Source organism: Copadichromis virginalis, linkage group LG3 (assembly GCF_057382275.1).
Source record: "Copadichromis virginalis isolate Kocher_CV1m ecotype Utaka linkage group LG3, C_Virginalis_male_GT1.1, whole genome shotgun sequence".
Lineage (NCBI taxonomy): Eukaryota > Metazoa > Chordata > Actinopteri > Cichliformes > Cichlidae > Copadichromis > Copadichromis virginalis.
In genome coordinates, this window is record NC_140620.1 from 17,549,615 (window position 1) to 17,575,873 (window position 26,259).

At 41.2% G+C, this 26,259-nt stretch overlaps 2 protein-coding genes and 1 long non-coding RNA gene across 4 annotated transcripts; 2 read left to right on the forward strand and 1 right to left on the reverse strand.

The window, feature by feature from the left end:
* The first annotated feature begins 874 nt into the window (after positions 1–874).
* LOC146713132 (matrix remodeling-associated protein 8-like) lies at positions 875–4,708 on the forward strand. The gene is made up of 5 exons (XM_085452318.1): positions 875–1,113; positions 2,299–2,661; positions 2,985–3,344; positions 3,504–3,724; positions 4,298–4,708. The coding sequence occupies exons 1-5, from the start codon at positions 1,044–1,046 to the stop codon at positions 4,310–4,312; spliced, it is 1,029 nt and encodes a 342-aa protein (XP_085308444.1). The 5' UTR covers positions 875–1,043; the 3' UTR covers positions 4,313–4,708.
* A 3,055-nt stretch (positions 4,709–7,763) lies between these two features.
* On the forward strand, positions 7,764–11,968 carry LOC146713133 (coxsackievirus and adenovirus receptor homolog). 2 transcript variants are annotated; one of them, XM_085452413.1, is made up of 4 exons: positions 7,764–7,982; positions 8,068–8,151; positions 10,687–11,049; positions 11,288–11,968. In XM_085452413.1, exons 2-4 carry the CDS (start codon positions 8,082–8,084, stop codon positions 11,437–11,439), a joined length of 585 nt encoding a protein of 194 aa, XP_085308539.1. In that variant the 5' UTR covers positions 7,764–7,982; positions 8,068–8,081; the 3' UTR covers positions 11,440–11,968. The 2 variants fall into 2 exon arrangements, with proteins under 2 accessions (XP_085308539.1, XP_085308540.1); XM_085452414.1 differs by lacking the exon at positions 7,764–7,982 and having other exon boundaries at positions 8,029–8,151.
* Positions 11,969–15,180: 3,212 nt separating this feature from the next.
* LOC146713134 (uncharacterized) lies at positions 15,181–15,903 on the reverse strand. Its single transcript, XR_014919108.1, has 2 exons — positions 15,381–15,903; positions 15,181–15,288 (listed from the first exon to the last, which is right to left on the reverse strand). It is a non-coding gene; the product is annotated as an uncharacterized LOC146713134 (long non-coding RNA).
* Positions 15,904–26,259: the final 10,356 nt, after the last annotated feature.

The following is a 26,259-nucleotide window of genomic DNA, read 5'->3' on the forward strand; positions in this document are numbered from 1 at the left end:
CCCCCAATGCATGCATATGAGTGTGTCTGTGAATATTACAATATTTATCCTTGCAATAATGTATGTGTGAATGAGACTTGCAATAGAAAGTGAAAGTGCTTTGAGTGTTCCTCTTGCGTGTTTTCCTCATGTGTTTCTGTGAGTCTAAAAAGATTTAAAACGGAAACTTAAATAAACATCAAACCACACCAGACTGAATTTGTGAATTCATGTGAATCAGAACCGACTTATTTTTCGACCACATCTCCTGAACCACCAATCTCCTGTTAAACCGCTCACCATTGAACTTTGGAATTACTAATAACTTTTAAATTCTGCTGCCATCTGCTGGTTAATCTAAGTTTTACAGCAGAGCAGCTGCTTTATAAATGACAGCAGTTTAACAGCCAAACATCAAGCAGGCAACATCAACCTACTTTGTATTATGGTTACATTTTACTCACACGCTAAAGAAGAGTTTCAGAAACTTAAATATGCCACATTTTAAATTGGTCCTTCGATGCATTTTCCAGTACGCAAGGACATAAAGGTCAAAACCTGATGAAAAAGGGAAAACGGCATGCCATGCTGGATAATGGAGGACACTGGCAAAAGTAAAACCACAGAAAAATTAATCAGGAGGGATAAAACTCAACATGGTTATCACTATTTTTTCTCTTAGTGTAGAAGTGAAAGAGGAGAAGTATCCATTGCAATGCCAAAGTACTAGAGGGGGACACAAGGCGAAAGCTGGTCTTTAAATCCGCTGCAGTAAAGAATTTAAGGCAAACAGGTAACAAGGTCAACAGGAGAGACTCCGCCTCTGGGCAGGGCCAAACAAGGGAACCAGACAACCTCAATCTCTTCTTCACCTGCAGAGAGAGACAGAGGCAGAAATGAGGAGGGAGAAACAGCAGATGGCCATGACAAGAACAACATAGATACCTGCTATCACACTCACAGACTTTCAGCTTCCTTTATCAGATTTTAAACTCAGGGATTCTGTGATTCTTGAAAAATACCACCATCTTTTGGACATTTATCGCACTTTAAATGAAGAAGCAATGTCTGCTGTAACGTCTGCATCTCTCTGCCTGACTTTACTGTCTGTCTGCCTCTTGTTTGTCTCTGCAGGTGAGATTGAATTTCTGATTGATAAAATAATACCTCTTTAAGAATTCTGTTCATGGTTTAAAAAAGTGTGTTTAACTGTATGACCTGCCAGATATGCCTAAAGTTAAAGAGTTAAAGCTTAATTCTGACTGTTCCTGCTCCAGAGCAGTTTCAGCAAACACTGTGATTCACAAAGAAATGTGGCTTTCTTCCAGGAGGAGAGTTGAGTCGTTTAACAGCATTAACACTCTGTTTACCCGAGCTTGTCCTCTCCTCCTGCTACACCTGCTTCGTTTCCTCATACCTACAGGTCATGTCAAAGTTCACATCAGAGCACATCTGATATCTGCTTATCTGCACAAGTTTGTGTTTTTCAAGCATAACGAGTCAGGTTGAATCAGTTCTTGCACAGCAGTCTGTCATTAGCACAAGGATGGGTGCAGTAATCAGTTGGCAAAAAAATAATCTTTCATAAAAGCTTCTCATTGGGACAAAAAAGATCTTTATTTTTGAACTAACTGCATGACCTTACCTTTCACTATTCACAGAAAAGTGTCACTGTCATTGAATTTCAAACAGCATTAGTAGCTAGAACAGATATTTAAAAATGTAAAACTTGAATTTAGTAGACTTCGCTGCAAGATTCCAGATTAATGCTCCATTATCAGTCGTTTGAGTGAAGCATAAATTGCTGTTCTGAGCTTTACTGCCTACCTTTGCAAGCGAGATTCATTAGGATTCCCTTGCAAAGCTAGGCCATTTGGATGGAGGTCATCAACTTTTCTTCTTGATCAGGCCCAGTGAGCACTCACTTTTCACATAAAAAAGAGAGTTGTTGGACTCATCATTTCACTCTTCTTCCACATACAATGGATGTGACCCCAAACACAGAAATGGATGGTTGACCACTTAGTGCTGTGCACCAGTGCATAGTAGACCTCCTCTGAAACTTGATATTTGAAATATGACACAACATTAAAAGCTGATTTCAAATCTAAAACTATCCCATTGGCTGATCAACATGGGTAAGGGAATTATATTAGTTGGTTGCCTGATTGAAGAGAAATGTATTTAAATGAATGTGCCCCTTGTGTTTGTCTGAAGCAATTTACAGTAAAAAGCTCACTTATCTCGCAGTAGCTCCCAACTGTGTAGTGACTGGTTTTACTTGCATCTCTTTAACCACTCTGTTGTTTCCTCTTTCAGACCAGAAAATCATCATAGCTGTGCCGGGACAGACGGTCACTCTGCCATGTCGAGCTCCAAACAGCGGCAACCCCATCATAGCTGCAGAGTGGAGCAGAGCTGACCTGGAGCAAGAATATGTCCTTTTTTACCGGGACGATAAGCTTGATACAGAAGAGCAGCATCCGTCTTTTAAGAACCGGGTGGATCTGCAGGACAGACAGATGAAGGATGGAGACGTGTCTCTGATTCTGAAGGATGTGACGACTGATGACTCGGGAGCATACGAGTGTTACGTGGTCCAGAGAGGAGCGAACCGCAGGAAGAGAGCCAGTCTGGATAGTGACCCCATCAGCACCACCTACCTGACTGTTGTTCCTCCAAGTGAGTTGGTAGAGTTTAGTTTATTAGTAGAGTTGAAGCTGCTTCCTGGTTGTTGATGTCTGAAGTTTTTTGAGTTAAACATGTAGCAGAGGTCCAAAGCTTGGATCTTTGTGCCTTGTATTTCCTACTGGCTGCAGCCTGTAGAACATAAGTGGACAAACATATGTTCTTCTTAGATGGCCACAGTAACTTAGACAAAGTTGGTAAAGGGCTACATGTTGAAGAACTAGTTAAAAATAAACATGATACATTTTTTTTTTTTGGCTGCTATAGTGATCAGTTAGACCTTTAACCTCTCTGCTCTGTGTTGTTTTGTCTTTCAGGCCAGAAAAACATCACAGCTGAGTCTGGACAGAACGTCACTCTGACATGTCGAGCGCCAAACACTGTCCTCATACCAGGTGTAGAGTGGAGCAGACGTGACTTGAAGGCACAATATGTGCTTTGGTACTGGGAAAAACAATTTGTTCCATATTACCAGCATCCATCTTTTAAGAACCGGGTGGATCTGCAGGACAGACAGATGAAGGATGGAGACGTGTCTTTGATTCTGAAGGATGTTACGACTGCTGATAGGGGAACATATGAGTGTTGTGTCGTCCATGAAGTAAGAGAAGGTAGAAAGTTGGCCATTTTAAAGACTGAGCCCATCAGCGTCATCCACCTAAAGGTTATTTCACCAGGTAAGTCAGTGGAATTCATTTTGGCTTTGGACACATTCAGTTATTGTCAGAGTTGTTTGGCTGTGAACTGATAACTCAAAATGCATAAAAAGATGTTGCCTGTGATCAGAAGTGAAGCTTGTGTATACCTGACACCTCACACCTATTTCTCACCTGCAGGTCAGCCAGGAGGACACGGAGAGGATGGAGCTGTTGGACTAACAGTTGTTATTGTGCTTTCTATTGCTCTTTTTGCAACTATAATATACTACATAAAAATGATAGAAAATACAGAAGGAGAAAAAAACAGCACTTCCCAGACGAGCAGCAAGCTGAAACGCTCCACTCGTGTCACTCGTCCCACCTTTCGTAGCAAAAAGACAGATGCTTCCAAGACAGATGTGAGTTCACAGTGACGGGAATCCAGCAGACAGTAGTCAGCTGTAAATGTCTAACTTATCTTGAGTTTGTTTTTTCCATCTTTGGAGTTTTTCTGGTTCGGATTGGTGGCGTTTGGGAGTGGGTACGTCTAGTCTGCAAATAGTTAGAAATCAACCATCATAATAATAAGTTAAAATGACAGTTTTCATCGTTTTCCTTTGGGGGACACGGAAATGTCTTTGGAGCGCCTAAATGTTTTTCTATGGAGGAAAAGAGTTGTGTTTGTGAAGATCATGAGAACATTTCTGTAGTGAAGTTACCTGTTTTATCAACTTTCTTCATCAGTTTTGATGCATTTTTTTGTGCCTTTCCCCAGTTTATATTGATTGTGTTATTTTATTATTAATAAAGTGTGAACATGTGCTAATGTTGAGTGTGATTTCATAAGTCCTGCTGTGAGGTTTTTGACTGTCTGTGAAGATGCTGGCTCACAATGAAAACTACACTCGTCACTCATTGTAAAAAAAATTATTTATTTAGGATTACTTATATATTATATTATGTGATATATTTATTACTCTCATTTCTTTCAGATCACAAAACCATGAACAGAAAAAAACCTGTGATAAGAGCCTGGATGAAGGGGCAAAGACAGCACTTTTCAGTTGCAGTGAAAATAAAACAAACAAACAAAAAGAAAGAAAATTGAAAAAAAGAAAAACCCACCAATGATAAAATCTACCTCTGTTACCTTTCTGGCACTTAGGCAGTTAGACATTATTTAGATTCCTACAGTTTACAATCTTGAGATCAAGGTTTAAAGCAGAAAAAAATGATGCAAGTATTTCCATCACAGTCGGATTAAAATCTGTTCACTGTAAAAAAAAAAAAAAAAAAGTAAGTATTTGGGGAGGTGAACCTGAACCACTCATACTAGGTCAGTTCTGATAGATCAGAGAGTTACTGGATCTTATCTGACATCTGTTTCTGCCTGGTTACAGTTGATGAGTGTCATGATCCTGGGTCTTTTGACCCAGCGTTTTAAGTTTGAGTTTATTTTGTTCATTAGGTTATCTAAGTTCATTTGGTTATTAGACTCCTTGTGTTTTCTTCCCCTGTATTTAAGTTTCCCCTCAACCTTCGTGTTTCATGCTGCGTGTCATTTGTTATCAAGTTTGTATTATTATGCCTAAGTGTTTCTAGTTATTATTTTCCCCTCGTGTTTCCAACCATGTTAAATCTCCCCTGCTCTTTATGCGTTTCATGTCTGTGTCTTACGTTGTCAAGTTCGGGTTGTCATGTCTATGTCTCATTATGTTTCCTGTTTTATTGTGAAGAGGTCTGGTGTTCTGTGTTCATCATGTTCAGTTTTACTCTCCCACTGTGACGTCATTATGTTCATGTGTGCCAGCTGTTTCCTCATGTGTCTCCACTTCCCCTAATCACCTCCTGTGTATTTAAGTCCTCTGTTTTCAGTGTGTGTTTGTCAGGTCGTCTGTTGTTCACGCCATGTTCTCCATGCCATGTTTCTAGGTTTCATGTCCAGGTTTTTCCATGTTGTTTGTTTAGTTCTCCCAGTTTAGGTTAATGTTAGTTTTATTTCTGTTTGCCTTGCCCGTTATTTGTACCTTTTCTGCCAGCCTCATTAAATGGCTCGCTTTTTGTTACTCAAGTTTTGATCCAAGTTCCTTGGTGTCTGCATTTTGGGTCCACTCTTCACAATACTTACAGTCTGCTCTCGCCAGACTGTGACAATGAGTAAGAGACAAAGAAAGGTGTTTTGCCGTTTTTTTTTGTCAAACTTGTTTTGTGGACTCCCGCATGAAAATACTGCTTAAAACAATTAAAGGAGCACTTTAAAAATAGATCAGACGTCAAAGCTCATGCTAGACAGGTATATGATATGGAGTGGGTAGCGTGTTAAAAGGGATGCCACATAGTTTCATGGAAATGAAACTTATCTAGTAGACTGAACTTAAAGAAACATCAAACATCAAGGTGAAAGGATTATGTGGAAGGCTGGTCCATTTTTCAGTAACTCATACTGGTGCTCAGTTTGGATGGCTCCCATGTGCTTGTATGTCTACCTGACAACATCAGGTCATGCTAATGATGGATGGTGTCTCCTCCGAGACCTGGAATAAGGCATCACTGAGCTCCTTGACCATCTGAGGTGGACCGAAAATTTAATGTCACCGAGGTGTTCAATTGGATTTTGAACCGGTCAGTGGCATCAATTTCTTCAGCCTTCAGGAACTGCCTGCATACTCTTGCCACATAGCACTGGGAATTATTGTGCACCAGGAGGAACCCAGGATCCAGGATATGCCAGACCATCACTGACCAACAACCAACTGCCAACCTGTGTAGGGTCCAGGTATAGACTCGTGCTACCAGCAATGACACTGACCCCAGCCAAATGAAAAACTAGTAAAAAAAAAATCAGAAAAGATGAGGGGGGTTGAGTTGCCTGATTGTTGCTAAACTCTGATTTAAAAAAAGACTGTATCCGTTTTTAAAGTTTAGTATTTTCCCATCTGTCCATGAAATGTTAAGTGGTGAAAAAGAAAAAAGAAATTCTTTGTGGCACAATATTATCAGGATCAATAAAAATAAAATATGCATATCAGTGTCACTCCACAGTGAACTGATCATTAAAAATATTATAGAATATATTTTAAATTGTCCCACCGGGAGGAGGCCCCGGGGAAGACCCAGGACACGCTGGAGAGATTATATCTCTCGGCTGGCCTGGGAACGCCTTGGTATTCCCCCGGATAAGCTGGAGGAGGTGGCTGGGGAGAGGGAGGTCTGGGCCTCTTTGCTTAGGCTGCTGCCCCCGCGACCCGGCCTCGGATAAGCGGTTGAAAATGGATGGATGGATGGATATTTTAAAATAACTTTCATGTTTCTTGTAGCAGAAATATGTCGCTCTGCTGTAATACACCAAGATTACCAACAGATGGCGGAAGACTTTAAATGTGAATCTGCATCACTAGCCTCAGTGGGAGTTTACAGAGTGTGTGGGGTTTGTGCTGACTCAGGAAAAAGGAAAACACGATTTAAAAAATATCTTCAGGCTCAGTTTGAGTCACAAGCTGATGAGTTTTTGAAGCTTGTCAGACACCGAATCATCTCAGCTCTCTGTGTTCATGTTAAACTACTGAGTGAATCTCCGTGGAGGAGGGACATTTAAAATACAAACATCCAAACAGCGATCTCTAAACTGATAGCCATAGTTTTACTCTGCTTCCTGTTACACCACATGACTGGAATTAGTGCAACTGTCAAATATAATGAAATTATAAATCTAAGCTAACATGTTCAAGTGGTTACTTTCTTTTTTTATGAAATAAAAGTCAAAATTATGACTTTTTAGTCACATAAAACTAGATCGTGATCATGTAATTAATTTAAATCAAGCAATTAGCTAAAGGTTGAAAAAGCTGCCATCTTAGTTTGTTTGTGTTGGTTAGTTTCTAAGTGACACACACAGTTTCTGTGCAGTTTACATAACACACAATGACAGGATTACACAAAGGCTTTCCTAAACTCACTTCACTGAGTTCACTGACTATAGTGCCAACACTCAGGACTTACTCCAGAACTTTCACATTAAAAATCTTACACCTTCCTTCATTAATGAGCTTTTAATGTGAAAGTACCCCAGCAAAAAGCAGCATGTTTAATAGAAATGTCTGTACAGTGGTGACTCTGTCGTTGTTCTGATGAATCAGAGTTGTAAATATTAGCCTGTGTGTGTATCTGTGTTCCTGTTGTAAACAAGAAATGTGCAGGTAATGAGTCAGCTGCTACATCTTGACACACCAATCTTCTATTCTAGGTCAGGTTTTGTTTATTAAGGAACACACCCAGCTCTTACTTCTAGTTCCCCACCCAAACACAACACTGGATCCGGCCCTGACTCCTGCTCATGTTGCTGAAACACTTCTTGATCATTTTAAGGAACAGTTCAAAGTTTCACGAAACAGATTCATCTACTTTACACTATACTTATAACAAACTGAGAAGTGCTGAGAGTCACAGCCAGGTGAGCTGTAAGGGTTACAATGAAAAACTGATGGCCTGTCATGCTTCTGTCTTCAACTGTCACTCAAAGATTCAAAGAATGCAGGGGAATCTCTGCATACCAGGAAGAAGCTGAAAAACAGGATCTCAGGGCTCAGCTCTGAAACACTTCCATCACTCTGACTCCACCTTTCTCAGAATCCATTCATAGAGAGCAGCTGAAGGCATCCACCCACCCGCATACACCTAGTAAAACTCTCAGTTCCTTTCACTTTATTTGATAAGTTGTAGTTTACTGAGGTTTTTATCTCTGGAAATATTCACATCATTCTAGGTCATCTGTGTGAAATGCCTGCTGTAGCGTCTGTGTCTCTCTGCTGGACTTTACTGTCTGTCTGCCTCCTACTCGTCTCTGCAGGTGAGATTAAACTCATTTTATACCAAACAGGATTCCCTCATGTTTTGAACAGCCTCTGTTTCTGGACTCTCCTAAATCATGTTGTATTAGGGCAGTGAAACACATCTGGAATGGGGTTTTGTTGCTGTGTATCTATTGCTTTCAATATATTTGTTTCTAAGATCCAGTACAGTTTTACTGTTATGTTTATGTGCACAGTTAAAAGACAGCATTTTTATAATGCAAATATCTTTGGTTCTTTTTTCTTGTTTAGATGTATTATATTGTTTTAGTACTGCGTCATCACAATACATCAGTTGGTGTATGTTCTGACTGCATGAGTAAAGTAGCTCCTCTATTTTATTCTATTTAGCTAAGGTTAAGGACCAGTCAGATCTCAGCTGGACATAGAATCAAACCTAAATCAAAAATGATTTAAGGTCTTTTTTCAAGAACAGATAACCAGCAGATGAGGATCCAGGAACATAGATAATAAAAACTCTACCTGCTACACTCGGTTTTTATCTGACTCTCGCGGCCTCTTTTTTTCATTTCCTCATACCTGAGATTGTTTTTCCATACCGTGACATACCACTGCATACATACCAACCTCGTCTAGTCACAGAAGGTATGCCGTGTCACATCTTATAGACCTCATTGTACCATATCACCCTATTAGAGCACTTCGCTCTCGCTCTGCAGGCCTACTTGTTGCTCCTAGAGTATTTAAAAGTAGAATGGGAGGGAGAGCCTTCAGTTTTCAGGCCCCTCTTCTGTGGAACCAGCTTCCAGTTTGGATTCAGGAGACAGACACTATCTCTACTTTTAAGATTAGGCTTAAAACTTTCCTATGGATCACTCATTGTTTCTTCTTCACTCAATATGTCTGTGAAGCATCTCAGTCATCCAGGTCATGGTAATCTAAGGAGCTTAGAAAGAAAAGCGACTGGACCTCTTTGCGTTTCTTGAAGACGTTTCCCCTCAGGTGTCGGTGTTTTGGTGGTTCTTTGTGTCTGGGGGTGGGCGTCTGGGTACACACCGGCTCACTCCTTGGCGGCCGCTTGTCGGGGCCTGGGGCCTGGGGCTCGCTCGGGCCCCTTTGGAGGTGGGGTGCCCCCGGCCTCTCGGCCTGGGGCTCGGTCACTCAGGCGCAGCTGGGGGCCGGCGGAGCTCACGGGCGCGTCACTGCAACTCCCCCTGACTTCTGCTCCGCGGCTGCTGGGCGAGCCCTCATCTGGGACTCTCCTCAGCTCTTACTGGAACAGTGGCGCGGCTGCCCCTCTGTTGGTCTTCCATGGTCTCTTGTGTTCTGGGGGCCTCTGGATGTCTGGAGTTTTGATCTCCTCCATACCCGCTTCACACCCTGGAGGACGGGGCTGTGGCCCCCCCACACTCCCTAGCAGATCATTACATGGAGAAACCTTTGGAATGCAAGCATGCTGATCCACACAGGTATGCACACATGGGTATTCACAGACGCGGACTAAAGCTTTCTTGGCTGCTGCCTCAAAGCACACTGTGCGCTGTCTATCTTGCGTGCTGCACAATATCGTTTATTATTTAGTAAATATTGATATCTATGGCTAGCTAGTTTATTGTGATGGTGCTTTGTTTTCTCTATTATTATGTTGCTCTTTGTTGTTTGCTGTCTCCTCTGTTTGTTTTTTTTTGTTTGTTTGGTTTTTTTTCTCCATACAGGTGACCCAGGAGTTTTTTTTTTTTTTTTTTCTCTCTCTCTTCCCCCCCCTTCTCACCGTCTCTTCTCCCCTTTGGTTTTCTTTCTTTCTCTCCCCCTCTTTCTCTCATTCATTCCCCCTGTCCTATTTATTAAAAAAAAAAAAAAATGACAAAGGATGAACTGAAGCTCTGCCATCACGTAATGTCGCATACTGCTGTTTCTGATGTCATTTATAAAAAGAAAAAAAAAAAAAAAAAAAAAAAAAAGAAGAAGACGTTTCCCCTCTCATCTGAGAAGCTTCTTCTCAAACATCTTCAAAATCTCAAAGAAGTCCTTTCACTTTCTTTCCAATCTCCTTACTTCATTTACTATGTGTTTGTACACCTCTCTGCATTTAAGCATTTGTTACTATTAATCTCTGGCTCTCTTCTGCAGCATGTCTTTTGTCCTGTCCTTCTCCCCTCAACTCAAATTAGCCGCACCTCCCTGAGCCTGCTTCTGCTACAGGTTTCCCCAAGTTAAAAGGGAGTTTTTCTTTCCCACTGTTGCCAAAGCGCTTGCTCACAGGGTGGTCGTCTGATTGTTAGAGTTTCTGTATTATTAAAGTATCTTTAACTTACAATATAAAGTCCCATGAGGTGACTGTTGTTGGAATTTTTGGCTATAAAGATGAAATTAAATCAAATTGAAATGAACTGGATTAAAATAGAGCCACCTCTGTGCCAATGAAAACTGGAACTTTAAGTTCAAAACAGTGCATTAACTCATGAATTTCAGTTCCTTGTACAGCCCCCTGAGCTCTCTGCTCTGGTCTCTGTCTCACTGGATGCTGTTTTAGTTACTTTAACATCTCGGCTATGTGTTGTTTCCTTTTTCAGACCAGAAAAACATCACAGCTGAGTCTGGACAGGACATCACTCTACCATGTCAAGCTCCAAACAACAAAACCATCAAAGGCGTTGAGTGGATCCAACCTGAACTGGAGCAAGAACGTGTCCTTTTTCACTGGGATGAAAAAGTTATTCCAAGCAACCAGCATCCATCGTTTAAGAACCGGGTGGATCTGCAGGACAGACAGATGAAGGATGGAGACGTGTCTTTGATTCTGAAGGATGTGACGGTTAATGACACTGGAACATACGAGTGTCGTGTCCTTGTGAGGGGAGGGAACCGCAGGAAGAGAGCTAATCTGGGTGGTGAACCCATCAGCATCATCTACCTTCATGTTGTTGATCCTCCAGGTGAGTGAGTAGAGTTGAGTGTGTGTGTGATCAGAGGTGAAGCTGCTTCCTGGTTGTTGATGTTTGTTTCTAAAGATGTTGTTGATGAGACTTTGTAGAAAGCAGCTGGTCTGAGCGATGTGATCAGAGTGCAGTAGATAATGTCTGACAGCAGTTTGAAGAGGAAATGGATTCTGTTCTGTTCTTCACTCATCACCTACCTGACAGCTGACACCTCACACCTGTTTCTCACCTGCAGGTCAGACAGGAGGACACACAAAGGATAGAGGGAAGATGGTTGGAGGTGTTGCTCTGCAAGTTTTTGTTGTACTTCTTGTTGTTGTTAGCTTTGTGATTTTACTAGAATACAAAAAAAGACGAAAGCGCCAAAAGCGACCACGTCGTTTTTGAACAGCAGATTCAGTAATGTTAAAACCATCTAATCCAAGGATGTGAATCTTATATTTAAATGTACACAGTTTCCCCACTAGGGGGAGCCAAGGAATTATAATCAACACAACTGGAAGAATGCATAGGAACAAGAGGCAAAAGGAAGGACTGAAGCCAAAGACAGACACATGTAAAACTAAATGAGGACGTGGAAACATAAACATCATACAGAAACCAAAGAGTTACGACTGTGGCTTGAACCCGTAACTTCCAGAACCAGAACTTAGAATATAATGGAAAAAAGGTACAAACTCAAAAAACAGAGTCAGGAACTGTGACAATTACTGTCACAGTTGTTTCCTATTCTTCTCAACAATTTTATTAACATTTTTCGCCCACATTCCTGTTTTATTTCCATGTGGGTTAAGTTGTTATGTAGACCAAGGTCATTTAAATGAATGAAGATGAGCTAAATCCTCTGCTCTGTTTGGTGATTGTTTTAAAGCTTAGTGTGAATGTTTTTGTGGGTTTTTATTTGCTGTGTTTGTCATGTACTTTTGTTTGTATATTATTTATTGTTTTATACAATAAAATGTTTTACTGTGAGAAGTTTGACTTTCGACAGTGAACAAAGTGAAACAGTGGTGAGAACGAGCACAGAGTTCTTTGCAATTTGAGTCATCCTTATCATGTACCAGTTTGAAGTTTAAGCTTCATGGTATCATTGCAGTGCGGTGTGCTTGCTGTTACTATGTACCTACAGTGTTGATTTAATGCAGAAGCACAAGTTTTACGTTGTGGGGTGAAGTCTTTATGTGCTACTGGAGAGCAATAATGGTGGCAGGTGGTTTTTAAATCTCTCTGTCAGCCACATCTGCATCTAATCTTGCTGCAACACAGAAGACTTACAGCAACTGGTACAAGTGAAACAAATGCAGCTCAACTGTTAAAACCAATGAGATGTCGGGTTCACATGAAGTTGAGGCAATCAGATTTGCTTTGAGTTAAAGCTGTCCATCAAAGCCAAAGGTGGGAAAAGAAAAGGATGAAAACCTTTCTATTGTTGCTTTGATGCACATAGTCAGCCTCCTGAAGCCCACTTACAAAGACTGAGAACCACTGAAATATGGATATATAAATGTGACTGACTCTGACCAATCACCTTACTTTTGAAGTTGAACTTTTGAAGTTTTAAATAGTCCTTTTGGGTTATGGAGAACGATCTTTGCTCTGGGTTCTGATGACTTTTTTTGTTGTCGTTGTCAGTTAAAGTCAGCAGCTTTATTTTGAACATAAAACAAACATAAGACAAAATGACACAGGCTATGCAGAAACTACAAACTCACTAACAGTGAGAACGTGTTGGCTAAGGAGGAACCCCTTAAACGCACAAGGCAGACAGCATGAAGGGAACACGACAAAGATAGACACGAGGAGACACCTGGGAATAGACGAGGGAATATCAAAATAAAACAGGTATAACTCTATTATATAAAACTGCTGTTTTAATGCCTCATCATGGACTTCATGGATTTCAGTTAAAAAAAAACAGTTACTCTCTATACTGAAAAAAAATGTAACAACTGCAACCTTCAAAGGGTCCTTAAAATATGTGTGCTGGTCAAAGGTTTAATCTGATATCCACTCCTTAGGATGTGCCACTTTATTACTAAAGGTAATCGGACTGAATACAGGCTGCTGCTGGACACAGAAGGGTGACATCATTTCCATTTGTCACTTGGATCTGTACTGTAAAAAAAAACAAAGAAATGAAATCCAGTTCCAAAATAATGGGAATAAAATAAAATAAAATAATCAGATCATTGGCTGATCTGGGGATCTGACGATCAAAATTAGCTAATAATCTTGAGTGAGTTAAATCATGTCTTTCATTGTCAAAGGAGCTTGCAAAGAAAAGCGTCTGGACTTCTTTAAGTTACTTGAAGACGTTTCACCTCTCATCCGAGAAGCTTCTTCAGTTCTAAGGTCAAATGGTGGAGAGTCCCAGATATAAACCTAGTGGGAGTATCTGTTAGGTGTGGCTGTGTGCAGACAGGAATAGGACCCAAGGTGCAGACTCCGGAGACAGAACTTAAACCAAAACAGCTTTAATGCTGAACCCAAACATAACATAACTGGGGAAAAAAGGTCAAAAATAAACTAAAACCAGCGGATTGACAAAACACACAGCAAAATAAACAGTAGATCGCGACACGGACACAGAGAAACACAGGGCTTAAATACACAGAAGGAGCAATCAGGGAATGAATAACAGGAGGGAAACACAGCTGGGGCAAATCAGAACTGACGAGACCAAAGAAGCGTAACCTGAACACACTGAGATAAGACACAGACCTTCAAAGTAAAACAGGAAACGCATAACACAGATTGAACAAAGACACAGGCTCATAAGCAGGCACTACAAAGGGAACAGAGACGTGGGAACAGGGCAGACACAAACACTGACTGAACACGGGGATATAAGAACTTAGGATACACATAGACGCGAACTAGACAAGGGGATGCAGGTGATAGGGGAGCCAGAGCAACTAAAGAAGACAGAGACCTAAGCCATAAGACAGAACTCAAAGAAACCAAAAACTAGACAGTATAAATAATATCATACACTCAAAAACCCTGGGTCGACGACCCAGGCATCCTAACAGTATCCCCCCACAGAGGGACAAAAGGACCCCCTGATGATCCTCTAATCGCCTGAGCCAAGGTGGGAAACTGGGCGTGGGTCCCAATCAGCCAGAGTTTCGGGTGAGTTCATTGTGAAACCTGGCCCCACCTTATCATGCGAATTCCTGAGATCAGATGGCCCAGGATGTGAGTGGGCGTTAAGGCGTCTGGGAAGGGATCTCAAAACTGGATTATAGATGGCAGAGTTGGTGTCGTAAACCACCGCCTCTGTTCAAAGATGGTCGCTCACAGTGGACATAGATTTCCTCCTGTTGCTCTGACACACACACACACACACACACACTTTTTAAACAGCTCACTTAAGGCTTTTAACCACTAAAATGTGGATATTTGAATGTGGCTGACTCTGACCCTCCTCCACATTTGGAGTCTGAAACAGTCTTTTAAAGTTAGAGGCAACAATGTTGTATCACTTCCAGGTTCAACTCCATTTAATCCAGAGTTTTATTTTATTTTTTGTGACTTTTCTTCTTTTTAGCACATGCAGGTAACATCAGCAGCTTTATTTTGATCACAAAAAAGATTTCCCATCTGCTTCAGAGAGCCAAACTACAGACAAAGAATAGTGCAGATACAAACTGATACTTAAATCTGAACATTTTCAGCTGATGCTTTGGAAATTACATGTTCCCAAAATCCTCAAAGTTTTGTACTGTTGCTTTTAGAAGAAGACCTGGTGGATAGTTTGTCTTTTCTCCGAGGAAAAAGAATTCCTCTTAAAACTTTCGAGAAGGTGGAACTGAAACTCAAAATACATGTTTCCATTTGTTGTTAAATGAGGTGGAAATATTTATCAGCTTTCACTGGACGTGAAGTCTGTTTTATGAATTTTTTTTTTTTGCATCAGACGGATGAGAACCATGTCAGAAATGTTGGAATAGACTATGTGCACGTTAGCATATGCTACTTCCGGTGCGGAAACTCCTGTGGGGAGCTTTGTTTCCGGTGTCCTATTCGCGGCTGGTTTGTTACGGGAGGTCTGTTAAGAGAGCCTCCGTGCAAAAAGAATAGGAATTCTAGTAGGGACCAGCAACAAACCACCACGCACACACTCCAATGGGTTACACAAAATTTATTTGTTCTTCCTCTAGGCAAACTACCGGCTGAAGACAACCCCGGCCAGGGATCCAAAGCCCAAAGACCACCGCGGTCCGAGTTCTTCGCCTAGTTACAAACAGGGGAGAGAGGGTCACTGCACGAACACGCAACCAACACGTATCAATCCTGCAGCTCCCTAAAACAGGTTTGCCACCCACCTTTTCAGGCTTTAACTTTGTTCGAGGCTGGGTCTCCACATTACCTCCCGGCAGTTAAACTTCCCCGAGCTGGTCCAGTTCTTCTTATCGGGGCGCAGGAGGTCTCCAGTCTAGTGCTCGTTTTCCTCTTTTCCAACACGTCCCTTTTTTTCCAGCACGTCCTCTCTTTTCCAGCACGTCCTCTCACAGCTCCATAGGAATACGTCCTCCTTTCCACGTCCTCCGTTTCGTTAAAAGCAAAAACCAGGCCAGGCTAAAAAAAAATCCTTTCTATTAAAAATGCGCACACTTTGTCCTGGATCTCCGGGGCTCTCCTGCTTCACCGAGGTCCTACTAAAAACAACAACAACACTTCCTGCTTCCTCTCCCCTTTATAAAGAGGAACTCCAATCAGCCGCTCCCTGTATTCAACTCCGCCTCACTGGCAGCTGGGCTAGAGTAAAATCTCCCCTCCCACACAGGTGCAACAACCGTAAATAAACACAAAAACATGCAATTAATCCAAAACAAACTCAAAAACAAAACCAACAGAACTTAGGGGGGGGGGGGGGTTCTCTCCGTCCTTTCCCACCATGCTATACTCCGTAACAGGTTTACGGTCCAAAACAAGTTAAGCAAATGAATGAATCAAGCGGCGATTTACATTTCTATAGATGTTTTGGGCATTTACCCAATATATCTGTAAATGATGTTCATCGACTTGTCGATATTTTTCCCCCGCGCCTCAGAGCAAAAGAGCAAATGGATTCAAATGTTATATTTCTCAGCTGTCCCTCGTTTTTCGCGGGTGTTATGTTCTAAAAATAACCGGCGATAGGTGAAATCAAGTAGCCAATTTTATTTTTGGACGGTGCAAAACGTTTCGTGGACATCGTGGACATACAGTACTGCACTTCAGAGTCACACTGCTAGCGATCGATGCAGCGATTCTGTACTGTACAGGAGAGACGTCACGGAGGAGATCGTCTGCAGCGATCAGGACGCAGGACACAATGTGACGTAAAAAAAAGCATGCAAACTTGCACTAAAAAATCTGCGAAACAGCGAGGTGAAAGGTGAACCGCGTTATAGCGAGGGACCGCTGTAATTTTTAAGGTAAGTCACAACATACCCTTCATACATACTAATGTATAGAAACCGTTACCAGCAATCATTCATTTGTTGTGTGTCTTTTTTTACAGTTTGTTAACATGCTGTGTAGGTGTGTACTTGACTAGCTGATATCGACATAACGGCGGAAACATCTGGTTTGACTATTCTTCACCTGTAGTTTGAATGCTGAACATTTGCCTGTTTAAATCATAAGACCAGTCACTATACAGAGATACTTCTGAATGTGGACGATGTGTCTTCTGCTGCAGTAATGCAGTTCTGCTTGTGTTGAGTGATGTAAACAACTGATCAATCTAAACTCTTTAAATGTCAAAATTGATCATTAGATTTTTTATGACACAACAGTGGTGAGTGTTCCCACCTTCTGCTCTTTGTAACTTAACGCGATCTTTCCGTTTTCAAGTTTTGGACATGATTTTGGAGTATATCTTCGCAGTAGCGATTGAACGCAACGTAAAGCTACCGGAAATGTACAACCCCACATCCGGTCTCAAACCAGGAAGTTAGCATTTTCTCGTGCACAGGGTCAATAAGCCAACATCTGAATGTGGCAGCATGAAGGCAGAAAACAGGTGAAGTTGATGTTGACAATGCAACATGGGGAGGAAGTTACACCCCAGGAGAGATTACAACAGCCAGTGCAAAGGTTGCAACAGTTAGAAAAAGGCACACAGGCTCGTTAGCAGAGGTGAGGTAGGTCAGTTTTTTTGATTGATTGATTGATTGAATCTTTATTTTGAACATGTTGAAAAAGTATAAAAAAAAATAGAATTAAAAGAGACAAATGAACAAAGCAAACAAAAGGAAAACGAGCAACCACAACTCCAAATAACGTCCATGTTCAAAAAGGAGCAGGAAGAAGCATAAGCTTATTTAATCCCACCCCTTTTCCACTATCTAGTATCAATAGACTACAGAAATACCTCCTTGTAATTACATTATATGTTATGTGTAATTTTTTTTTTTTTTTTTTTTTAAATATATACACATATATGTTTCTATCTATCCATACCTACGTATATACACACATACGCACATATACACATTTTCAATAACCCCATTAACACCTGAAGGATACACAACCTACAATTTTATATATATATATATATATATATATATATATATATATATATATATATATATATATATATATATATATATATATATATATATATATATATTAAATATATATATATATATATATATATATATATGGAATTCTCTCAGGTCAAGCTACAGCCACGCCCACCAACTCTCAAATCCTGTCCACCTCCTCAGCTCCTCCCCTTATCTCCACCTCTCTCCGGGTTGCATTCCTGCAGCTCTTTTATCCGGTGATGTTCTGCCTGTACTTCATCTCCACTCTCCTCATGGTGTCTTCATACAGAAGCAGAGGCACAGGTAACATTCTGATGCTAACCCTCCCCAATTACCTATTAAGCGTCTTTCTTTTTGACTCCATTACAAAAAAAATTATGATTGCTTCATCTGACAGTAAATAATCTCATCTTCATGACAGCAGCACAACAAACCCTTGATGAGCAGAGACTGGCTAAGGGTTGACAGCCATGACAGTTCCTGTTCCATCAGTCAGACAGCTGTTATTAGTTCGCTGTGACTGAACAATGCATGAAGTCACTGCTTTAATATAAAGCTGAAGTAATCCAAAAAATGCTTTCTATTTTACATTTGCCAACTGTGTGTGTGTTTCATTACTCTGCACTTTTGTACTGCTAACATTCATGGTTTCTCTTATTCAATAAAATGTAAATGCAGAATGGGACTCTAATTAAATATCATGTTTGGTTTGTTTGGAACAGCATTCTTTTTTCATATCACAGACAGTAAAGTTTAGAATTAATTCTTTAAAAAACAGAAACAGTCTAGTTGTGATCCTTAGTACAGACCATCTCTCGCCCGTATGAATCAGTTATTTTTTATTATTTCAGGCAATAAAAGATAACACCACAGCTGGACTGTGTTTGTGGATGACAGGTAATGGTGGGTGTTGTTGTTCGCGAGCAGGATCGTCTTTTTTTTAGCCTGTGGTTAATAAAAGCGAACACCTCGCATGTTCTTGAGTTTCCTGTTTCTGGTGAAAAAGAGTCAGCTGAAAGTGAAGCTGTGGGGGTTTCACACATGATAAAATCTAAAATGATTGAACAGGTACTTTTTTTTTTTAAGTTTGACTCCGTAACAAGAAAACATCCTTCACCTTTAATGAGAGTTCTCCTCAACTTACTTTTTGCTGTCTTAACTTTAGCATCAGTATTGACATTTGTAATAAAACTGTACTTTTATTTTGATAAACTCAACATTTGGGTTTTTTTTTGTTTGTTTCTTTTGTTTTTTCACTGATTCTGACATTAACCAGCTGATAAAATCTCTGTAATCATCATGTCTGCATCAATGTTTGATTCTCTCACAGCAAAAAAATAAATAAAAACGCGGAAAAATGAAGAAAAATGCCGTAGCTGCGGAAACATTTATCTGCAGCACTAATTTTGCTGCTGCATTTGATCCATTTTATACAAAGGATGTTTTAACAGTCTGCAGTAGCTGTATGTGTATAGCATGTAATATCCAGCTGTAACTGTATGAAAAGCTTCTATTGAGCACAACTCCTAGATATATTTAGACAAATATTGTGTTCTGTTCCTTGAATGCTGTAAAGCATGGATTGATATAGAATGAGCCCAAGAAAGTGAAACCTGAGAGGAAATGCCTCAGAGCCCCGTCTGTTTACATTAAAGCGCTAGTGGAAGGCAGTTGCATGTGACACTGAAAATTAAACTTTATTGCACTCTGTTACCTGAAGGAGTGAAAACAAACATAAGAATTGGGTTTTTACTTTCCCTTTCTTAAAATCAGGCTGTCCCTCATATATAAGATTAATGCTGAGAACATTTCCACACAGGCGACTGAGGACACCCACCTTGGAAATTCTAGTCAGTACAAAAAGGATTAATCAAGGGTAAAACACACATTTTGACTATTTTGAAAATATGAATTTGGTGCAGTAGATTTCAGAATGTGGTGTGTAAGTATTTAAGTAACCTTTAAGTAAGTAACATTTTCATTAAACCTGGTGTTGCGGCTCTTCCAACCTATGGCCGTGGCTAAACATGAGGACACAGATGACGCGCAACAATAAACGTATAAAATACACTTCTGTACCATTTGCTTCTTTATTTCCACATGCAACTGTCCAATATATAAATCAGCACATGGGATTAACTATTAAACAAATGCACAGACTGCACAAACAAATAACTGCAACTCACCAATAACTGCACGGATTACAATGCCAACTTACAATTTGGCCTATGGCATCAGTTAGTGCACAAATATACAAAAACCATCAAGTTACAGTCAAAATACATCAAAATCATTCAAGCTGCGCTCAAGCTGCGGTCAACAGAAAGTTTTGCCTCATGCTCACCCTACCTTTCTGCTCATCAACATCAGGTACTGTGAACAGGTGAGTGCAACCACATTTATCATCTACCACACCCACGAGACACGCCCCACACCCGTGCACCAATACAGTGAGTCCATTTAAACCAAGTCACTTAGTCAAAAAGGAACAACTCATATGGCGCCTACACCTGGGTTTGATGAAGAGAAACAACCCCACTCTAGTAAAGGTTGAAGAAGTAAAGCAACTTCTTTTACTCAAGAAAAAGTGAAGGCTCTGAAACGTACTCAAAGTAAAAAGTCGCTCCTTGAAGAAAAATTCTAAGCATTTGAATAGCAACTATGCGTTGTGCTATATTATTATATTATAAGATTAGTACATAAGGAAAAAATTTAAAAAAAAATACAAAAATTATTCAAATTTAAATTCTAACTCTAATGAATGGGAAAAGCTTCACTGTCACTGAGGTTTTGGCACAACTCTTTGATAGTGAAAGTAACATAGAGGAGAAAGTGTCAGAGAGAGAGGATTGTGTTGAGGAGGACCCTGATTTTAAGGAATTCTCATCTGACGAGAATGAGAGTGCTGACCCTCACGCTCTCACACACTCTCTGTGCGTCATGTGTACACTAGTGCAGACAAAAAACTTGATTGTTGGACAACTGTTCCATGTTCTGATTATTCAACTGATGTTCTCATTATTTTCTGTTTCACAAATGGTTGAATTTCATCCCAAATATGTACCATCGCCCTCAGAAAATAAAAAATATTACCCCCCCCCAAACAAACAAACAAACAAACAAAAAACAACAACAACACAATTAAGGTGGATTTCTGGTTCCTCACTGAATGGAGTCCAGTTGTTTCCTGAGGCTGATGAAGTCATTCCTCAAGTGTCAAAGTGAGTGTTGCTGAATGCCACTTGTAGTCAGGTTATCTATCTGTCCGCAGGTCATCCTTCTCTGCTCAGCAGGAGGAGACTTCATCTGGAAAAAGCTCTTAGAAATTTGAGAAAGCTCTGGATGCTCTGAATCCTGACTCTGTTTGTGTTTTTTGTAGATCACAAAACCAACAACAGCAGCAACAAGCACAATAAAAACACTCAGACTAACTATCAGTCCAACAGATCCATCCTCTGTGAGTCCTCCTGTCTGACCTGCAGGTGAGAAACAGGTGTGAGGTGTCAGCTGTCAGGTAGGTGATGAGTGAAGAACAGAACAGAATCCATTTCCTCTTCAAACTGCTGTCAGACATTATCTACTGCACTCTGATCACATCACTCAGACCAGCTGCTTTCTACAAAGTCTCATCAACAACATCTTTACAAACAAACATCAACAACCAGGAAGCAGCTTCACCTCTGATCACACACACACTCAACTCTACTCACTCACCTGGAGGATCAACATGAAGGTAGATGACGCTGATGGGGTCACCATCCAGATTAGATCTCTTCCTGCGATTTGTTCTTCCCTGGACGACACGACACTCGTATGTTCCAGTGTCGTTAATCATCACATCCTTCAGGATCAGAGAGACATCTCCGTCCTTCATCTGTCTGTCTTGTAGATCCACTCGATTCTTAAAAGATGGATGTTGGTTGTCCAAATCAAAGTTCTTGTCTCGGTAAAAGAGGACATATTCTGTCCCAAGCTCAGGTCTGCTCCACTCTAAAACTATCATGGGATCACTTTTGTTGATAGGAGTTTGACACGGCAGAATGACAGTCTGTCCCACTGTGATGGTTATTTTGACTGAAAGAGAAGAGCCGATATGCAGCAGAGAGTTAAAAAGGTCAACATTAAAAATCAAATCAAATCAAATCAAATCACTTTTATTGTCACATCACATGTGCAGGCACACTGGCACAGCACATGCGAGTGAAATTCTTGTGTGCGAGCCCCACAAGCAACAGAGATGTGCAAACACAACAACACAAACGAGCAAAATACAAGAATGGCCAACCTGAAACTAATAAATATATGTACAATTTATAATAGTGTATGCATTTCTGGATGTGTATACTAAATATTTTCCTACGTGTGTGTGTGTGTGTGTGTGTGTGTGTGTGTGTGTGTGTGTGTGTGTATACACATTTTTACAAATTAAATAGTAAAAATAATAATAATAATAATAATAATAACAATAATAATAATAATAATAATAATAATAATAAAATATATAAAATATACAGAGTTGAAAATGTGCAAAACAAGTGGCATTTATATACAGTGTGGAGTGCATAATGTTGAAGTTCCAGTAGTGAAGCTGAGGTGTCTATGACGTGTTCAGCAGTCTGATGGCCTGATGGAAGAAGCTGTCTCTCAGTCTGCTGGTACGGGACCGGATGCTGCAGAACCTCCTTCCTGATGGAAGCAGTCTGAACAGTTTATGGCTGGGGTGACTGGAGTCCTTGATGATCCTCCCCGCTTTCCTCAGGCAGCGCTTCCTGTAGATGTCTTGGAGGGAGGGAAGCTCACCTCCAATTATCCGTTCAGAGCACCGCACTACTCGCTGGAGAGCTTTGCAGTTGTAGGCGGTGCTGTTGCCATACCAGGTGGTGATGCATCCAGTGAGGATGCTCTCAATGGTACAGCGATAGAAGGTCCTGAGGATGCGGGGGCTCATGCCGAATCTTTTCAGTCTCCTGAGAAAGAAGAGGCGCTGCTGCGCCTTCTTCACTGTTTTGTTTGTGTGTACTGACCACGTAAGATCCTCAGCCAGATGTACTCCAAGGAACCGGAAGCTGCTCACTCTCTCCACAGCAGCGCCGTTGATGGTGATGGGGGTGTGTACTTCTCTGCACCTCCGGAAGTCCACTATCAACTCCTTTGTCTTTGCGACGTTGAGGGTGAGATGGTTGTCTTGACACCAGTGGGTCAGGGCGCTGACCTCCTCCCTGTAAGCCGTCTCATCACCGTTGGTGATAAGACCCACCACTGTAGTGTCGTCCGCAAACTTCACAATGATGTTGGAGCTGTTAGTGGCTGTGCAGTCGTAGGTGTAGAGTGAGTACAGGAGAGGGCTAAGTACACACCCCTGTGGAGCACCAGTGTTCAGTGTGATGGGGGATGAGGTGATGCTGCCCAGTCTGACCACCTGGCGTCTGTCAGACAGGAAGCTAAGGATCCAGCTGCAGAGGGAGCTGCTCAGTCCTAGATCCTGCAGTTTCCTGTCCAGCTTCGAGGGAACGATGGTATTGAATGCTGAGCTGTAATCTACAAACAGCATTCTCACATACGTGTCTCTCTTCTCCAGGTGTGACAGGGCAGTGTGTAGTGTCAGGGCTATGGCATCATCAGTGGACCTGTTGTGGCGGTATGCAAACTGTAGAGGGTCCAGTGAGTCGGGTAGTGCAGAGCAGATGAAGTCCCTGACCAGCTTCTCGAAGCATTTGCTTACGATGGGGGTCAGGGCTACAGGTCGCCAGTCGTTCAATGAGGAGATGGTGGAGGATTTGGGTACAGGGACAATGGTGGCCATTTTGAAGCAGGCTGGGACTACAGACAGAGAGAGGGAAAGGTTGAAGATGTGTGTGAACACTCCAGCCAGCTGAGCCGCGCATGACCTGAGGACGCGGCCGGGAATCCCGTCCGGACCAGTAGCTTTGCGCGCGTTCACCTTCCTGAAGCACTTCCGCACATCCTCCTCAGACACAGTGTGCGCACTGACGTCATCCGCGGTGCGCACACTGTCCGGTCTCATGGTGTTCGCTGCGTCGAATCTAGCGTAGAATACGTTTAGATCCTCACACAGAGAGGCCGTGGTCTGCGGTGTGCAAATGTCTCATTTGCACAGAACCGTCATGATGAGCTACAAAAAGAGACTGTGAAAAAGCAGACACGGTACACTAGGCACTCAGTGCTGAAATTTCCAACCCGGTATAGCAGGAGTCTGGATTGTACTTCATAGTGATTTGTTGGATTTGAATAGATTAGCACCACCTGCTGGCAGTGAAACTTACACATGCTTATCCATTTAACGCCTAGAAGAAGCAAAGCATGACGTTCATGCAGTGGAACTACACGGGTGAGTAATTGGTGGCACTCCTCTCTGTAGGTTGCCTCCTCAAGTGGCCAGTCTCCACTATTTTGTTTAGTTATTTTTACCAAGCTGTGATTGTTCTAGGGTAGCACTGTGGTAGTGAGTCAGGTCATTTTAATCAACTGTTGTTCATAAAGTGTTTTAATTAACGGTCTTGCCGTCTCAACCCTGCTTTTAGTTCTTCCTTTTTTTTTTTTTTTTTTTTGCCTGTCCCGTTTGGCTCTTTTGCCATCAGAATTATTGTCTAAAGGCGAAGAAAGATGCCCAACGGATTTATTTTACCAAATAGACCATCCCAGCCTTGCCGTAATGGTCCATTTGATTCACCTTTTATTGTTTATTTTATTTTTTATTTTCACTTGCTAGATACGGGACAGACTTGAATGAGGAAAAGAAAAGGGAGAAAGGAAGAGGGAAAAAAAGTTAGTAGTTCTTCCTAATAAATTTTGATTTGTAACATCCATGTCTCACGTCTGCTGTTAATAACGAGTCTGTGGGCTTTGGTAGCTAGGGAACACTTGGGATCGGTTATCCCGCATTCACGCCACCACATTATGTTTGTAGTTTTACAGTGCCTTCATTAGGGAGACAAATAAACCCTGCAATGACAACTGAAAGTTTTTGCCTCTCCATTTGAGGAACTGCCTATCCACTAAACCAGGCATCTACATCAAGGTACGGGGAGGGCAGAATAGCCATATAATATAGGAAATTTTAAATAATCTTAACGTTTTTTTATTCCATGGTCTCCCTCAATTGGCTGATAGCCTTCAAGTTGTGCGATCCCGCTGGTGTTTCCTGGCATCTGTGCTACGGATACTCCATGATGGCGGATGGACTTTGCAAAATCAATTTTACAAAAACAGACTCGAGTCTGGACCTAACTCACTACCAGAAGAAGCAACACCTCAACGTTTAGCAGTTATTTATTACAGTGTACTTTAAGTATTAGAGGTTATTATTCAATTCAATTCAATTTTATTTATATAGCGCCAAATCACAACAAAAGTCGCCTCAAGGTGCTTCATAGATAAAGAGAAAAATCCAACAATCATATGACCCCCTATGAGCAAGCACTTTGGCAACAGTGGGAAGGAAAAACTCCCTTTTAACAGGAAGAAACCTCCGGCAGAACCAGGCGGGGGGAGGGGCGGCCATCTGCTGCGACCGGTTGGGGTGAGAGAAGGAAGACAGGATAAAGACATGCTACAGCCAGCTTGAAGGCCTGTGGTACGTAGCCGATCATTAGAGATAGGTTGATCATATTTCAGATTGAAGAATTAATTAATGGCAGGACTTCTTTGAGCAGTTTTGTAGGAATGGGGTCTAAAAGACACGTTGATGGTTTGGAGGAAGTAATTATTGAAGTTAACTCAGAAAGATCAATTGGAGAAAAAGAGTCTAACTTAACATCAATGGTACTAAGAGTAGCTGTAGATAATATTACATCTGTGGGATGATTACTGGTAATTTTTTCTCTAATGATTAAAATTTTATTTGTGAAGAAGTTCATGAAGTCATTACTAGTTAACGTTAAAGGGATGGTTGGCTCAAAAGAGCTCTGACTTTTTGTCAGCCTGGCTACAGTGCTGAAGAGAAACCTGGGGTTGTTCTTATTTTCTTCAATCAGTGATGAATAGTAAGATGTTCTGGCTTTGCGGAGGGCTTTCTTATAAAGCAGCAAACTATTTCTCCTTGCTAAATGATGATCCTCTAAATTTGTGACACGCCATTTCCTCTCCAGATTACGAGTCATCTGCTTTAGGGTACGTGTTTGAGAATTATGGAGTCAGGTACTTCTGATTAGAGACCTTAGTTTTCACAGGAGCTACAGTATCCAGAGTCGTACGTAGTGAGGAGGTGAAATTATTAACAAGATAATCGACCTCTGTTGGGGTAGCGTTCAGATAGCTGCTCTGCTCTGTGTTGGTACAGGGCATTGAAGATGATAACAGTGGGTGATTGTATTCTTAAACTTAGTTACAGCGCTTTCAGAAAGACATCTACTTTGATAAAGTCTACTCTCCACCGCTGTGTAATCAATTATTGTAAATGTAAATGTTATCAGGAAATGATCAGACAGGAGAGGGTTTTCAGGAAACACTGGTAAATGTTCAGGTTCGATGCCATATGTTAAAACAAGATCTGGAGTGTGATTAAAGTGGTGGGTGGGTTCTTTTACATTTTGAGAGAAGCCAATTGAGTCTAATAACAGACTAAATGCCATGTTTTTAGCATCTACATGGATGTTAAAATCACCCACAATAATTATTTTATCTGAGCTCAGAACTAAATCCGATATAA